Source organism: Ctenocephalides felis, unplaced genomic scaffold (assembly GCF_003426905.1).
Source record: "Ctenocephalides felis isolate EL2017-DRISC unplaced genomic scaffold, ASM342690v1 CF-g0.4_SCAFFOLD_01170, whole genome shotgun sequence".
NCBI lineage: Eukaryota > Metazoa > Arthropoda > Insecta > Siphonaptera > Pulicidae > Ctenocephalides > Ctenocephalides felis.
The window spans coordinates 14,834,126-14,850,588 of record NW_020537324.1 but is presented as its reverse complement, the minus strand read 5'-3'; the positions used below and the strand labels follow the sequence as shown (position 1 = coordinate 14,850,588).

The window sequence follows — 16,463 nt, the reverse complement described above, 5'->3', positions numbered from 1 at the left end:
CAGAAGAAGATATAAATGATGAATTGTTTTTGAATGAATATACTTATCCAGGAGATGAATTTTATAGATTTCGTGCAGGAGAATATGATTGTGAGGAGGTCAAGAAATTTTAGTATGATTTTATTTAAAGTTGCTAATTAGTGCAATGATAAATGTTTTTGGTTAAATTAACTAATATGCTACATTTTTACTATTTTATTACACGTTTATTTTGTTTATGATTAAGTATCATAATTACAATCAAAACAAATTCACGTGTGAAAATAAACGTCAAACTCTATTTTTAAATTTAAAATCTATTTTTCTTTAAAATTAATTGTGGTGTAAATTCAAGTATTTTAATGGTAATACAACAATGTGTTTGTAAATTATTTACATGATAAATATTGAATTATTTATATTTTTAAATTAATGTTATTAAGGTTAATCCTAACTGCTTATTTTATTAACAGGACCAGGACTTTGATGGAGACGACTGTATTGCTGAAGAACAAGAAGATAATAAAATTAATGATGATATAAATGAAACCACTACAAGATGTGTACGGTCGGATCACCAAAGTAGAAATCTTCGCACTAACTTCAACAGGCTAAATCTGCCGCCACCCAGAAATCTTTCACGAACAAAACCTCAGCGTGGAGGACAAAACACTTCGCCAACTTTAACCGTTGCCAAAAAACATTATTGCTCAAATATGGACTCCCGTTTGGTACAACCGAAGAAAATATCATCAAATATTACTAGGTAGGTAAAAAATAGTATTTTATAGTTAGATTGCCAGCGTGGTTTGTAGACTCACTTCTTTGACTAAAGCAGGAATCAAATATTGAATTCCAAATTTTGAACAAAAAGCTTTATTGATTGTATCTTTCAATTTTATTAAACATCAATTACAATATGATTATTAACTTCCCGAAGGAGAAAAAAATCCAAATCGCTAATTTTATGTTTTCTCGATGATTTAAGCCATTCTGAATCGCATGAGACCAAATTTGGAAAAAGTATATGTGTGTGTATGTGTGTGATCAGATTTTTTGCCGTAAATCGACGATTTCTCCAATATGGCTGGACCGATTTCAAAAATTTAAAAGCCATTCGATGTATCTCGATGAGGACTAACGTTTCTGAGTTTTGTACGACGATCGGCCTGGCCGTTTCTTTATAAATCGCAGAAAAGTGAAAAAAAAATCGTCCACGTTTTAGCTCGCAATTCTGAATCGATTTTGAAAATTCAAAAACTGTTCGATAGATATTGATTGGGAATCGTGCTGATTAATTTTTGGTAAAAATCTGCCGCGCCGTTTTCTTGTAATAAAGTTTAAAAAAAAAAATCGACGATTTTTATGAATTTTTTTTGACGGTAGATACCATAGTCTTCTAGATCATACTAAAATATTACAGTCCTACAACGAGTCGTTTAAATTTAAAAATTCTTCAAAGTTTGCAAAAATTAGTATCGTTCTTTTGGCAATTGTCAAAATTAGACCTTTGATTGACGCTTTCTTAAAAACGCCCGAACCGATTTCAGAATTTTAAAAGCCATTTGATGTATCTCAATGATTATCTTAAATGTGGACTATCGTTTGTGAGATGATCTGCCATTTCTTTGTAATTTGAAAAAAAGTGTTAAACTTTTCGTCCACATTTAAGCTCAAACTACAGAATCGATTTTAAAAAATCATAAAATGTTCGAAAGATATTAGTTGGGAATGATACTGGTTAGTTTTAGGTAAAAATCTACCGAGCCGTTTTCTTGTAATTTTTCTGTTGAAAAAATAATGCTAGCCGATTTTTATGGAACTTTTTTTGGCTATATATATAATGGTCTTATAGAACTTACTAAAATATTACGGCCTTACGACAAGTAGTTTAATTTTAAAAATTCATCAAAGTTTGAGAAAATGAGTATTTTTTTTGAAGTTTGTTAAAATTAAAATTAGACGATTTACTTGGTATAACGATAGAGTACTTGGAATACTTTTAATCACTCATAAATTAATTTATTTTTTATTGATTAAGTCGATTATTTATACATATAGAGAAGTTCATGTAACTTGCCTCAAGGCAAAATACCAATACCAACTAGTTATTTTTTTATTGATAACTTAGATTATTAAAGTTATTGATCGAAATGTGCCTTTTCTCATGTAATTAAATTTCATGGTAATTGTACTTTCAGTTTTTTCTTTACTTTCTAGAAAAAATGACAAGCCTGATATATTGATAGAAGTCAGGTCAGGCATAGCAAGAAAACCAAATCCTACTGCCAAGCCAGAATTAAATGCACCAATTGAACAATTTATCGTTGAAGGTAAACTAATAGGAACAGATAGCACCAATAAAAATGCTTTTGGAGACAAAAGGAAATTTCAGGATGACATTAACGAAGAATGTGGTTGCATATCTGATGCTCAAACGTCGACCCAAAGCGATGATGACCATACCTCAGACTCTGGATCCCAAGATAAGTCAATGCAAGCGATAAATGTATCTAATGAAAATAAATCAATTACGGCAGTGAGCGATACTAGCGAGGAAGCCGCTCAGGTTGCTCTTGGAGCTGCTGCTGAAGACAAATTAACATCCACGAGTCTTGCTCCGGACTTTACAGATGCTTGCACCAGTGATAAGATAGTCTTAGGTCTGTACACTGAAACTGATAACAATGAAATTTGCGAATGTGCTGCAGCAAACGATTCATCCTATGACACATTATTAACTATAACTATGAATATGGCAGAAGATGAAAGTGTTTTAGTTCGGAATGAAGAGTTCAATGATTCTAGTGATGAGATATGCAATTGTATAAATTGCGAGTATGCCAATCAAGAAAAATTCATCAGAGACGGTGAAGATAAGAAAGAAAAAGTTTACTTTAGTGTTAAAACTTCAGCCAGAAGTATGGGAGGAGCTGAAAACAATGGTGAATCGAAAGGAATGCAAACTCTTAAAGATACTCCAAGTAGAATTCAAAAAAGACTGACTGATTATGATTCAGAATACTATATCAATCAACACACTCAATTGTACAATTCTCGAGTAAAAGCTGATGAGGTAGATCAAAACAATTCTTCAGACGCTAAGAAAAAAGTTAGCTACGTGGAATCACGAGTAAATAATCAAATAAACAGTAATGCAATAATTAATTAATTAACGAGTGGAAATTATATTTAAAATTTTACTTTTAGAACTTATCACTGTATAACAATAATTGTTGCAATTTTGCTGGTTGGATAATATGAATTGCATTGGAGGGTGATAAAAGCAACAAAAGCATAAACAAATTAAATCAACAATATTTGAAAAAAGATGTAAAATTATTCTTTTCTCACTGTTTGTATTTTATTTAAAAGTAGGTAAGTAGTCTTAAATAATTTATCATGTAAAATACAAAAGAAAAAAATCAACCTTTGATATCTCTTTGAGAAAATAATAAATATATATATTTAAGAAAACAGTGAGCAAAGAATTTATAAATGTTTATTTCTTACGATATTTACCTTAAATATGTTGCTGTTATCATCTAATCTTAATGCATAAAAACCATTTAATTTTTTAATCCATTTATAATTCTTTGTTCATTATTCACAATTCACCAACATTATTCATAGTAATTTATTTCTATTTACAGCACGGTCAAAAACAGATAACAGAAGATAGTGATATTCACTTGGTCTTCCAAAACCCGCCAGAAAAAGTTTTTCCAATATCTGTGCCTACGTCTGTTACTGAACTCAATATTAAAAAAGATAAAAACAAAGGTAAAAAATTGTCTAAGACCCGTGAACTTTGTTGTTGGAAAATGCATTCTGATTCTGAGGATGAAGACTCTGACAATAATGATAGAGTGAAGAGAAGATCCGCTGAGGTTTTAAGATTTATACTAAATTTTAATTATGCATATATATATATATATATATATATATATATATGTATATATATATATATTATAAATTTTATTATTATAAAAATATTAGAGATTTAAAATATTTGATCATAATTTATCATACTCAACTTTCATATTTAGTGTAAATTTTATTTAAGCTTCAAATATTGATTATTTTAATCAGGAACTGTGCATGAAGCATTATCTATGTTGCTCATCGTTTATCAAAAATTATAGTTTTAAAAATTTGTTTGCATTCCTTCTGCTCGGTTTTGTTATCTGTGAGTTGCATTATTCAGATTGAAATTCATTTTATATCTTTTATAAATGTTATTTTATCTCTAAATTATATAAAATGCAAAAAAACATGATTAGGATTATAGGGTTATCGCATTTTCAAGAATTCTATTAAACTATAAACAATTGCCAAGGAAATTTATTATAGGGAAAAAATCTGATCTTAAAACATTAGAAACTGAATTAATAATATATAGTTTAATTAATTGACAATTAAGTTATCAATATATACCAAGTTCAACCCTGAACTAGTTGTTAACTTTTAGAAAGGAAAATTTATGATTTTATCAAAAAATCCAATTTGCTAAATTTGTTCTTTCGAAGTTTCAAGTCATTCTGAATCGTTTGACATCAAATTTGTTAGAAGTATGTGAGCCAAATTTATCTCTCTTCTAGCCGTGGTTCATTTCGTTTTCTTTTATTTAATAAACTAATTATTTTTTGTAATTAAATGTAGAAACGATTTTTTTAGAATTTTTATGAATCCTTGCATAAAAAGTATAAATAAATATAATATGAAATACCTGAAATATTTATTATTATTAATCGCAGCTTGCTTATGAACAAATAAATAATTAAAATAAATAGATTATCATAATATTCGAGCCTGCAAAAAGTGGTTAAATTATGAAAATTTATTAAACTATAAAATAATGAGAGACAAAGTATAAGAAGTATAATATCAATCAAAAATCGAATTGAATAGGTTCTAATGGAAAAGGAAATTTTTTATTTTCAAGAGAAAAAAATTAAAAAAAAAACAGTTCAAAATTTTATCGGCACAATTATAAAAGTTCCTAAAACTCAATTCATACGCATATTAAACGCTCAATTCATATTGATTGAAGAATTCCTAAATCTCTTAAATCTCAACTCCTAATGTTTCCAAATCTCTTTTCACACTGCTTAAATAATTCATATTAAATTGATTATTTACATCTGGGCAAATAAATATATTACCAAAAGGCTACTTGCCTTAAGATGAAACTTTATTTACACCTAGTTATTAGTTTATTTATTTTTATTTTTATAGTTGGAGTTAGGTACAAAGGTTCCACCAGCAACTGGTAACGAGAAACGATCGTCCCTCAAAGCCAGTGATAAAAAAAAGCTCGATGAACTTTTTTTGGCTCCTCCAACACCTGTGACAACTCCACGAAACTCGGCGGAGCAGAGGATGCCAATTCCGCGATCTTCTTTGCAAAGCCGATCATCAAGTAAGGATTATGAAATTCCTGAAGAAGCTGAAGCAAAACTTGAGGCCATTGCTTCACAGACCGGATCGGAAAGGAGGACTTCAGTAATGCTGCCGCCGCCTTTGCCGCAATATACGAAGTCAGCAACGCCCATTACCGAAGCAATTGTTGTTAAAACGCATCGTTTGTCTACATCAGATACTTTGGTAATTTTAATTAAGAAATAGTATAAAAATTATATTTTTTATTATGTAAAAAAAGATAAAAACTGTATATAAACACAAAGGCAAACTTAACAGTCATCCAAATATCCTAGACAAATCGCCTTACTAGCAGAAAACTACTTGAGTATAATCATCAACATTTGATTTGGGAACTGAATTTAAATATAATTTTTATGAAGTAAAAAAAATCATTTATTTATTACTGCTTATATTTATATATTCAATTTAAATTTTTTTTGCAGCCGCCTTCATTGGCAAGATTTTCTGTTAATAAATTGCCTACTCCTTCACAATTGACTCAAGAAAAAACGAATACAACTCATTTCAGAACAATAACTCCGAAAGGTAAACTTTTTTATTGATGATTTAATTTTTCAATAAAACATTATTTATCAAAAATAAATTACGTTATTTAGATTTAGATATCGAATCAAAATATAATTAAAACATCAAAGTTTTTCTTTATTTCTAGATAGCGTAGCAAGTAAAACGCCACCTAAAGGTAAGGATATTGATCATAGAAATGCATACTTTAATATTCATTGCACAGATACACACACACATATATATATATTTATATATATATATATATATATATATATACTAGCAAACCCGACAAACTCCTTTTCGCCACAGATGGTTTCGTGAGAAAGATGAAGAAATTGTTTGTTTGTTTTATAGTTGAAAAGGAAAAATTTGATTTTATTACACAACAGTAATGAATTTATTTCAATTACAAAAATTAAGCGTTTTTTAGTTGAACTTCTCTAAGTAAATGAAAGTGAATCCGCAAATTATCCGTTTCATTGAAGTGCTCTTTGGTAAACCACATTTTTTGTTTTTTGGTCTGACGTTAAAACAAACAAAGCGGATGGTTTTCCAACTCGTGAACAGGCAACGTATAACTGCCCATGTGAAAAACAATGATTTTCTAAATAATCTATTTGAAATTTATTCCACAAACACTAAGCGATTGGCCTTGCGACTTGTTATTGCAAACGCAAGGAGAACTAAAAATTGCAATCGTTTGAAGTCAAACGGAAGACCAGTCGGAATCATTGGCATGTCACCAAATCGCCAGCAATTTTTGATTGAATGGTGAAATTCAGTGCGTGTGCGTGAAATTCAGTTATTCTCTGCGGCAAGAATTGCTCGTTGACTTAACCAAGCATAATTCTGATAATTCTCACTAATGTCATTACTCGAATTTTTGATTACGGTGCGTGAAGTTCCAGCAATTTGCATTAAGGCACGGTGCTATGCACCGCTAATTTTCTTAGCTATAAACCTTGCGAAGCGCGAGGCTTTTCCGACGAAATCAGTTCGTGCGTTTTGGAGTTATATCGTCAGGAAGGAAAACCCGACTTATTTTTATTTATATGTAGATATAGATATATATATAGTTATTTATTTCTTTATTTATTTATTTATTTATTCGATTATTTTCTTCTATGATTTTATTTCCTTTAGCTTATTCGCACGAAACACGAGTTGTACTGGAACGCTTAGGTATAGACGTAGACAAACCATCAGCATTGAAAATTCCTCAAAAGCAAATTCCGATACTTCAAACAGCACCAGAAAACCTTAGATCTTCCTTTAGTGATAATCGTCCCAGAAGTGAGAGTATCAGAAAATCAGTGAGCATAATGGAAGATCCCATTATTCAAAGTAGTGATGTCATTTTAGTAAGCCCTCCACCTACAGCCAGAGCAAGCACTGCCGAAATGTTTTTCAAAGATTTTAGCGATGAAAAAATGAGTTATAATGATTCAGAATCTGATACCACTATTACTGATCTCATTCGCGAAGTGAGCCAAAACGAGGATTAATTTCGTAACACTCGATAGAAATTAAATGTATGAATGTAGAATTTCTTCGTTGTTTATTTGTTGTACTATTTTTATACGTAATATTTTTTGAATTAGATTTGTCCGTAAATCTGAAATAAAATGTGTTCAAACCAATAATTGGCAAATATTTGAATCACAGTTCTATATATATACATGCGTTTATGGGATCGTTCAAGTATTACGTAAGCAGATTTAGTACAATTATTTACCCCCTCATCCCACTTGTCAGCAAAAGTAAGCAAAACTGTCACCAAAATTTCACACAAAATAAGCAAATCAATAACCCCCCCCCGCCCCCTATGGTGCTTACGTAATACTTGAACGGCCCCTAGTCATATATTCTAATTGGACAAAAAAGATCTTCAAAATTGTTCTGAAATTAGCTGATAAATTAAAAAATATGCGAAACTTCTATTTACGATATGCTATATTTATTGAAATATTTGGTTACATTATAATGGATTATTTTTCATAATCTATATCACAAAATATTGTTTAAAAATATTTATAATTATTAGATATATCAGTGGGAGAGTATTTGCAAATAGTCATCATCAAGTGGTAAAAATATTGATACTCATAAATTTTTAGTACAAGTTTAGCAGTGTACAAATGATGTCTAAATTATTCAGTAATAAAATAAATTGATAAACACTCATGATATAAAATTAAAAAGTTAAAAGTTAGCCAAATTGTGAACTATTGTGGCAGTATCGTTCACATCGGATGTTGAAAATTATTACAAACAATAAATTGACTAGTATTTTGTTCTTGTACTATTATCAATCGTATTCAATATTTTACCAAACCATCAAGAAACTGTGTCCTTTATGCTCGTACGACACTACGATCAGTAAATTGGACAACCACATCTTTCACAACCATATTAGGTAAACTTTGGACTAAGCTAGCCAAAGTATCGACACCATTTGGTGGTGGTCTGTCGAATGGGAAGCCCATTGCTCTTTTGTCTGGATATAAACGGTCTCTGATTCCACAGTAACTTGAAGAATCATTGCATGTACCAGTGATAGTTTGGTCAACCTGGAAAGGTAAATAGTTAAAATAATGTAAATTGAGTTGGATAGATACTTATTCTTGGTAATACCGATGAACATTATATTACTACAAATTTTCTATGATAACTTACTCTGTCATCATTGTAATTTGACACCATAACGAATAATTCATATTCCATGCCCTGAGGTGTGCCTTTAGGAATGAGTAAATGATGAGGCCATCCACAACCACAGAAGTTGAAAGCAGCTTCAGCATCTGTACCAGCAGCTGGACGGTCATTCAGGTTGCGGAATGTCCTTTCGAATGGAATGGTTACGGAAGATTCATCGGATCGGCGAGGAATTGTGTTCATACCAGGTCTCACTAAGGTAGGTACATATCAATTTTAATTTTGTATTTATAAAATTGTATTATGTTTTATTATAATCGAATATCAAATACTTACAAGATACAGTAAATTTATCGAGTTCAATGAAGAGAGTCCTTTGATCACGTAGCAAGATTGGTAAACCACGTTCGTCCTGTTTTGGTGCCATAAAGATCCTAACTGTACCCATTCTTGGGGCGCTATTTGAATTGTTTACTTGGATGCGATAGGTGAATGGTTGATGTTGCAAATGCGTGAATCTTGCAAAGACATTACCACGTGGGGTAAAGTCCATTCCTATTAAGATAAATGATAAACAAATTTTATATATTACAATTATGGTACTAATCTTAAACATTATGTAAAATTTTAAATTTATTGAATTATTTTTGTTCAAGTTAAAGGTAATTTGGTACATACCGCGAGACAAATCTACGTCAGATTGTTGCCAGAACGTCTGGAAGCGATTTGGTTGAGAGTTTTGCACAATGACATCGACTGATTCAATAGAAACTCCTTGATAGCCCAACTATAATTTTCATAAATTTACATTTTATTATTGTTTAAAATTGTTTTTAATATTGTTCAAAATATTTTACTTGGGGTGCGGTATAACGTGGTAAAGTTCCTTTATGCTCTTGGAACACATCATCAACAAATGCGTGCCAACGATAGAAAACTGGATCTCTCATGGCAGTTGCAGAATCTCCCATTACACCATAAGTTTCCTTTTTTGTGAAACATCCAGATTATAAAAATTACAAGTGTAAAAACTAATATTTTGTAGAAATTTAATTAAAGTTTTACCAAATGTCTATGGTCAGGATCGTGCGAATAAGAGATGAGAACGTGGCCCATGTTGTGCATATCTCCATATAAACCTCGATTCGGTGATAATATAGATGATTCCATCATGTTTCCAAGAGTATCTATACCAGTAGCTTCATCAAGAACTATGCGGTTTCCTTGTCTCTGAAAATTATGATAAAAATATCATATCTGCATAAACATTAAAAAATGTAATTAATTTTTTTAACTCACATCAATAACAAAACCTTGATGAATAGCTTCATAAAATCTATCCCTCCATCTTTCCAAATCACTAACATCCAATTTAATCTGATCTACCTCCCTACGTAAATCTTTGATGGTAGTGTTAACAAATCTTGGGGGCCACGCCCTGCTGGCTACCATGGAGTCCATTTTTGGGAAATAACCTTCAGGAATAGGTTCTCTAAGATTTTCTAAACGTTTGACACGAGGCAAATGATTGCTAAGACGTTCAGCATTATAACGAGCTATTATTTGTTGATGCATGTAGTAGAACAATTCACCACGCCTGTCTTTAGCTACTAAAGCACGGTTGCTGGCTTCGAATGGATAAACAAGATGCCAATGCCAATGGTGCAAATTTAGACCAATGTCTTCTCGGAAATAGGCAACGCGATGTTCTTCTTCTAAATCGGAAGCTGTGTAATCTTTAGGGATCACAATCGGAACCTGAAATAAATAATAAGGAATAAATATAAAGAGCTATAGAAAATATTTTACAAGCTAACTTATTAAAAAATTGTTTTTATTTAATAATATGAAAAATTGAAAATGACTTACCCTTGAGCCTTCTGGTACAATAGTCGCTTCCTCCCTAGCCCTCTGAAACACAGCGCTATCCATGAATTTATCCGGGAACGATTCAGCAAAGTTTGGAATTGGCACATCTTTAGTATCTTCTCTGTGTAAAAGAGCCACTGATAGTGCATAATTGAATAGATAAGGATTCAAGCGATCTCTAGCATAAACAGCAACGGACTGCAAATCTTCCAAATTACGTAAACCCATGAAAATATCAATCAAACGTCCAGCAATCATTCTGTGCTTGGGTATAAATAATGAGAAGTTTTCACGACGACCCAACTGCATAGGAACGCTGAGATCAGGAACAGAAATGTTCCTAACTGGTACACGATTTCCGGCTTCTTCTCCAAAACGATTTTGAAGAGCAGCTCCAATATCCTTGTATTTGTCAGCGAAATAATTATCAGGAATCTCGAATACTGTTTTATCAGCACCCTTGGCCATGAACACTGGTTCAGTGGGCCTATCGAACAGGAGAGCCAAATTCTTCTTATGGTCCGACATATTTACGATTGGTATTTCGCAAAGAAAATTTAAAACTGTAAATATTTAACTTGGTAGTTATTCTTGTGAAGCAACAAGAATGAATGATACAATTTCGAAAAAAACATTCCTATTTATACTAAAATTTTATAATAAAAAGCCTCCGTCCTATCAATGATAAGCCAAAAAATACCACAATACATGTTCCTGTTGCGGTATACAGTTACCTCAAAGATTAAAGCATTGTGATATAGAAATATCAAGTGATAAAAAAAATAATTCACAAATATAATTTATAATTGAATGCGTTATTTTATAAAGTTAAAAAATACCACAATACATGTTCCTGTTGCGGTATACAGTTACCTCAAAGATTAAACTATTGTGATATAGAAATATCAATTGATAAAGAAATTCACAAATATAATTTATAATTGAATGGGTTATTTTACAGAGTTGTTGGGTGTATGTGGCATTTTGCCTTGAGTCGAAACTAATTTTGAGATTAAACTATTTAGATATAATTTTCAAATGCTTCTTTCGAAGATATTTTTTGTCGTTTTCAACAGCGCCTAATCAATGCGATTTTTAATTGATATCTATCGAACAGACTTATAAAATATTTAATTGCACTACAGTGTATGCATGTGTGGTTGTATGTAATCCAAAATTTAACCTCTGGTCCGGGTTAAAAAGGTCTGCTCCAATTTCAAAAAAAATAATTTTTACAATTTTATTTCTTTACTTAAAATTTAAAAAACGTTTGAAATACATCAGATGGGAATTGGATTGATTATTTTGTGGTACATATTTGCTGGGCCGTTTGTTCTTAATTAATTGTTGAAAAACTGTTTTTCAATTAAAATTTTTACGTATGTGATGAATTTATATATATATATATATATATATAAATATATATCAAACTTATGATTTTCTAGTATGTAGAAAATTTACATTCACATATCCAGAAACTTCATTCAAATTACCCGCGCAATTACTACAATCACTTGCGATACTAGCGTACTCTTTTATTTAAAAGTCATAAAACATTTTCATATGATTTTATCTAAACTTTTCTAACCTAAAATACATCAAACAAATTTTTTCATAATTGTACAAATATATTTTTTATTTTTTTAATGTCAATAGACCAGTGCATTCAATCAAATGTTACCAATTCTTTATAAATCATTAAGATGGAGAAGTTCCATGAGCAAATTTTTACAAACAGTGGATTTTACATTAATTACGAACAGAGGCAAAAAAGATGATTCGAATCTTTCTTCACTTTTTGTACCAGTACCGGTTAAACCAAATCCTGATGATATTAACATTGGAGCTGAAATTAGTGGACAGTTAAATAAGGCTGATTTATTAAAAGTTTTAAATAAATTTTACCAAAGAAAGGAAATTAAACAGTTGTGTTTAGAAAATGGCTTAGACAGTATGTACAAACATTTTATATTGTTGCTTTTACTACATTTAATTTTGCATCACTTTATAATTTACAGATTATTTACAACATCAGGCCTATGTTAGTTTTAGACGCTATTGTTTAGAAGCTGAAGCTTTGCCAGTTGATTTTCACATAGCAGTTAGTGATGTATTACAAGGTGAGATAGGAGTAATATTTACAATTATCTTTTATTTTAAATACTAATTTGTTTTAGGTGATGGTCACGTTGATGACATATTACCATACTTCCTTAACATGCACGAAGAATGTTTCCGCATTTAGAGTGCATGGATGATCTTAAAAAAATATCAGACTTAAGAACACCTGCAAATTGGTAAATGTTCTTTCATTGTTTTCAATATACAAATAAAATAAATTAAAGTAAAGAGAGCAAATATTAAAAGAAAACCTTAAACAATAAATATTTTTTTACATAATATAATACCTACTAAAATTTTATAGGTACCCATCAGCAAGAGCTATAAATCGCAAAATAATATTTCATGCCGGTCCAACAAACTCAGGCAAAACATATCATGCTCTTGAAAGATTCATGAACGCTAAATCGGGTGTGTATTGTGGCCCTCTAAAATTACTTGCCACTGAAGTATTTCATAAATGCAAAGAAAGAGTAAGTTCTGAAATAATTTTAAATAATAATTTGTTGTATTGAGAATACTTAGTAAAAACCATATTATAGGAAACAAATTGCGATTTAGTAACAGGTGAGGAAAGACAATATGCAAAAGGAGAAGAACCTAGTGACCATGTTTCTTGCACCGTTGAAATGACTTCAATTAATACACCATGTATGTACATATATTACACTTTCATTCAAGATATTCTTATTTTCATTTCTTCAATAATATTGAAAAATATTTGGAAATATTTTAATTATAAATATGTTTCAATTCAATTCACTTTTAATTATAAATATATTTCAATTATAACATTATTTTCATTATTCTTTAATAATATTGAAATATAATATGTTTATTATGATTTGTTTATTTGCAGATGAGGTAGCAGTTATCGATGAAATCCAGATGATTAAAGATCCTGGACGTGGCTGGGCTTGGACAAGAGCCTTTTTAGGTTTAGTTGCTGATGAAGTTCATGTTTGTGGAGAACCAGCTGCAATAGATTTAATTAGAGAATTGTGTACAACTACTGGTGAAGATCTAGAGGTATAAAATAATGTGTATTCATTACAATAACAATGTTAAACTTTCAACACATTTTATCAGGTTAGAAATATTAAAAGACTCACAAACTCACAGTAGAAGATTCAGCCTTATGTTTCTTTGGATAATGTACAGCCTGGTGATTGTATAGTTGTTTTAGTAAAAAATGACATATATTCAGTTTCAAGAGCAATTGAATCTCGGTAAGCTCTTCCTATTCTTGAGAAAAGTAATTTAATGTACCAGATGATTAAAGATCCTGGACGTGGCTGGGCTTGGACAAGAGCCTTTTAGGTTTTTTAGGTTTAGTTGCTGATGAAGTTCATGTTTGTGGAGAACCAGCTGCAATAGATTTAATTAGAGAATTGTGTACAACTACTGGTGAAGATCTAGAGGTATAAAATAATGTGTATTCATTACAATAACAATGTTAAACTTTCAACACATTTTATCAGGTTAGAAATTATAAAAGACTCACAAATCTCACAGTAGAAGATTCAGCCTTATGTTCTTTGGATAATGTACAGCCTGGTGATTGTATAGTTTGTTTTAGTAAAAATGACATATATTCAGTTTCAAGAGCAATTGAATCTCGGTAAGCTCTTCCTATTCTTGAGAAAAGTAATTTAATGTAATTTCATAAAAAATCATTTCAATAGAGGTCGAGAAGTTGCAGTTATATATGGTGGTTTGCCTCCTGGTACTAAATTAGCGCAGGCAGCAAAATTTAATGATACCAAAAATAGTTGTAAAATTATGGTGGCAACAGATGCTATTGGAATGGGACTGAATCTGTAAGTTTGTATAATTTTTTGTCAATAAATTATTATACATAATGTTATAATATATTTTTATAGGAGTATTAGAAGGATAATTTTTTATTCTTTAATTAAACCGTCTGTAAATGAGAAAGGTGAAAAGGAAATGGATACAATATCTGTTTCACAAGCCCTTCAAATAGCAGGTAAGCATAACATAATTATACATTTACATTTTACTTTTTCATTATATATTTTAGCTTTTTTTTGTAATTAAGGTCGAGCCGGGCGTTATGGAACTCAATGGGAGCACGGGTTTGTTACTACATTAAAACCTGAAGATTTATCAACATTAAAATCGTTGCTTGCCTCCACACCAGACACAATAACACAAGCCGGACTTCATCCAACTGCAGATCAAATAGAACTTTATGCATACCATTTGCCAAATTCAACATTAAGTAATTTAATGGTAAGAATATGAAGATGATTTGAGTGTTATAGATCCTAAATAAATACTTTCTAATGAGTGCTATCTATAATCAAATATATTTTTTTACTCTAGGATATTTTTGTATCACTATCTACCGTAGACGATTCATTATATTTCATGTGCAATACTGAAGATTTTAAATTTTTGGCTGACATGATACAACATGTTCCACTGCCTTTACGGGCGAGATATATCTTCTGCTGTGCTCCTATAAACCGGAAGATGCCATTTGTATGCACAATGTTCCTTAAGGTAAAATTGAATAGCGCATAACAATTTGATCTTTTAAAATCTTGCATTTTAATACATTGTTTACATTTCAATAGTTTGCAAGGCAGTTTTCAAGAAATGAACCTTTAACATTTGATTGGTTGTGCAATCATTGTGGATTTCCTTTTGCGCTTCCCAAAACAATTATTGATTTAGTTCATCTAGAAGCTGTTTTTGATGTTATGGATTTATATTTATGGTTTAGGTATGAATAATTTATAAAACTGATTCAAATGTTAATGTAGATGATGTAACATTTGTAATTAATGTTTCAGTTATCGTTTTATGGATTTATTCCCTGATGCTAATTTAGTTCGGGATACACAAAAAGAGTTAGATGCCATCATTCAACAAGGTGTTTTCCAAATAACACGTTTACTTAAAAATTCTGAAAATGTAATAAGCACAAATACTCCTGATGAAGATTCTATATCAATTAATCATAGAAGAAATAATTATTTAAGAGGTATTGCAAATCTCGGAAATTTTCTCAACATGGTTATCTAATTTATGTTTGCCAAATATTGCATAATAATATATTCTTAACAGAACCATCTTCACCAAATGTTGGCAAGGGTCGTTTAACCGAAAGATTGCTGGCTCAAGGGTTACTCACGCCTCACATGTTACAAGAATTAAAAAAGGAGTGGCAAGGCTCTGCAGATAAAGGCAGCTCATCACAAGATAATAATTCTCCTCTTCTTGACAAAAAAGGAAAACGAAAAAGACGGACAAAGTAGGTTAAATATTACATAGTTGTTACAGATTGAAGTATAAGATTTAATAGATAATTTACAATTTACAATTATTTCTGCAATTTAATTATATTAAAATCAAACATATATGTTTCAAATACTATCTTGAAAATTTCTTTTAGAAATATACATAAGAAAAAGAAATACAAGTGGTATTGAACAGAATATTATAACTTAAAAAAAACATCAAAATTGCAGTGTTGTAAAGCTTCATAGGTATTTTTTGTATTAATTTATATTCAAATGATATTGTTGTTTACTTTTGTAAATATGTATAGAATTTTAGATGTAATTTTAAAGGAAAATTATAATAAAAATATTTTATTATTAAATTTTGTTGATTTGTGATTAAAAATTGCATAGCAAATATACTATGTAATATAATATATATATATATATATATATATATATATATATATATATATATAGTATTTGCATAATTCCATATGGAATTGTGTAATCAAAATATGAAAACAAGAGCCAAAATAAATATTTTTCATATTGGTTGTTTATAAAGCAAATCAAATGGTTTTTATAACTTTTCCGTATTATTATTAAAGAAGCAAATATAAAATAATAAATATG

At 30.1% G+C, this 16,463-nt stretch overlaps 2 protein-coding genes across 2 annotated transcripts; one reads left to right on the top strand and one right to left on the bottom strand.

Moving 5' to 3' along the window:
* Positions 1-8,251: 8,251 nt before the first annotated feature.
* On the bottom strand, positions 8,252-10,983 carry LOC113368055 (phenoloxidase 2-like). Its single transcript, XM_026609619.1, has 8 exons — positions 10,456-10,983; positions 9,886-10,344; positions 9,652-9,816; positions 9,444-9,572; positions 9,265-9,373; positions 8,923-9,141; positions 8,608-8,840; positions 8,252-8,501 (listed from the first exon to the last, which is right to left on the bottom strand). Exons 1-8 carry the CDS (start codon positions 10,981-10,983, stop codon positions 8,286-8,288), a joined length of 2,058 nt encoding a protein of 685 aa, XP_026465404.1. The 3' UTR covers positions 8,252-8,285.
* A 1,094-nt stretch (positions 10,984-12,077) lies between these two features.
* LOC113368051 (ATP-dependent RNA helicase SUV3 homolog, mitochondrial-like) lies at positions 12,078-15,896 on the top strand. Its single transcript, XM_026609617.1, is given in 15 exon segments — positions 12,078-12,406; positions 12,474-12,575; positions 12,633-12,668; positions 12,671-12,752; positions 12,881-13,049; positions 13,119-13,227; positions 13,436-13,605; positions 14,058-14,197; positions 14,262-14,396; positions 14,460-14,566; positions 14,639-14,832; positions 14,926-15,105; positions 15,180-15,328; positions 15,399-15,589; positions 15,673-15,896. Coding segments are annotated over 15 exon segments (2,232 nt in total). The 5' UTR covers positions 12,078-12,129; the 3' UTR covers positions 15,864-15,896.
* Positions 15,897-16,463: the final 567 nt, after the last annotated feature.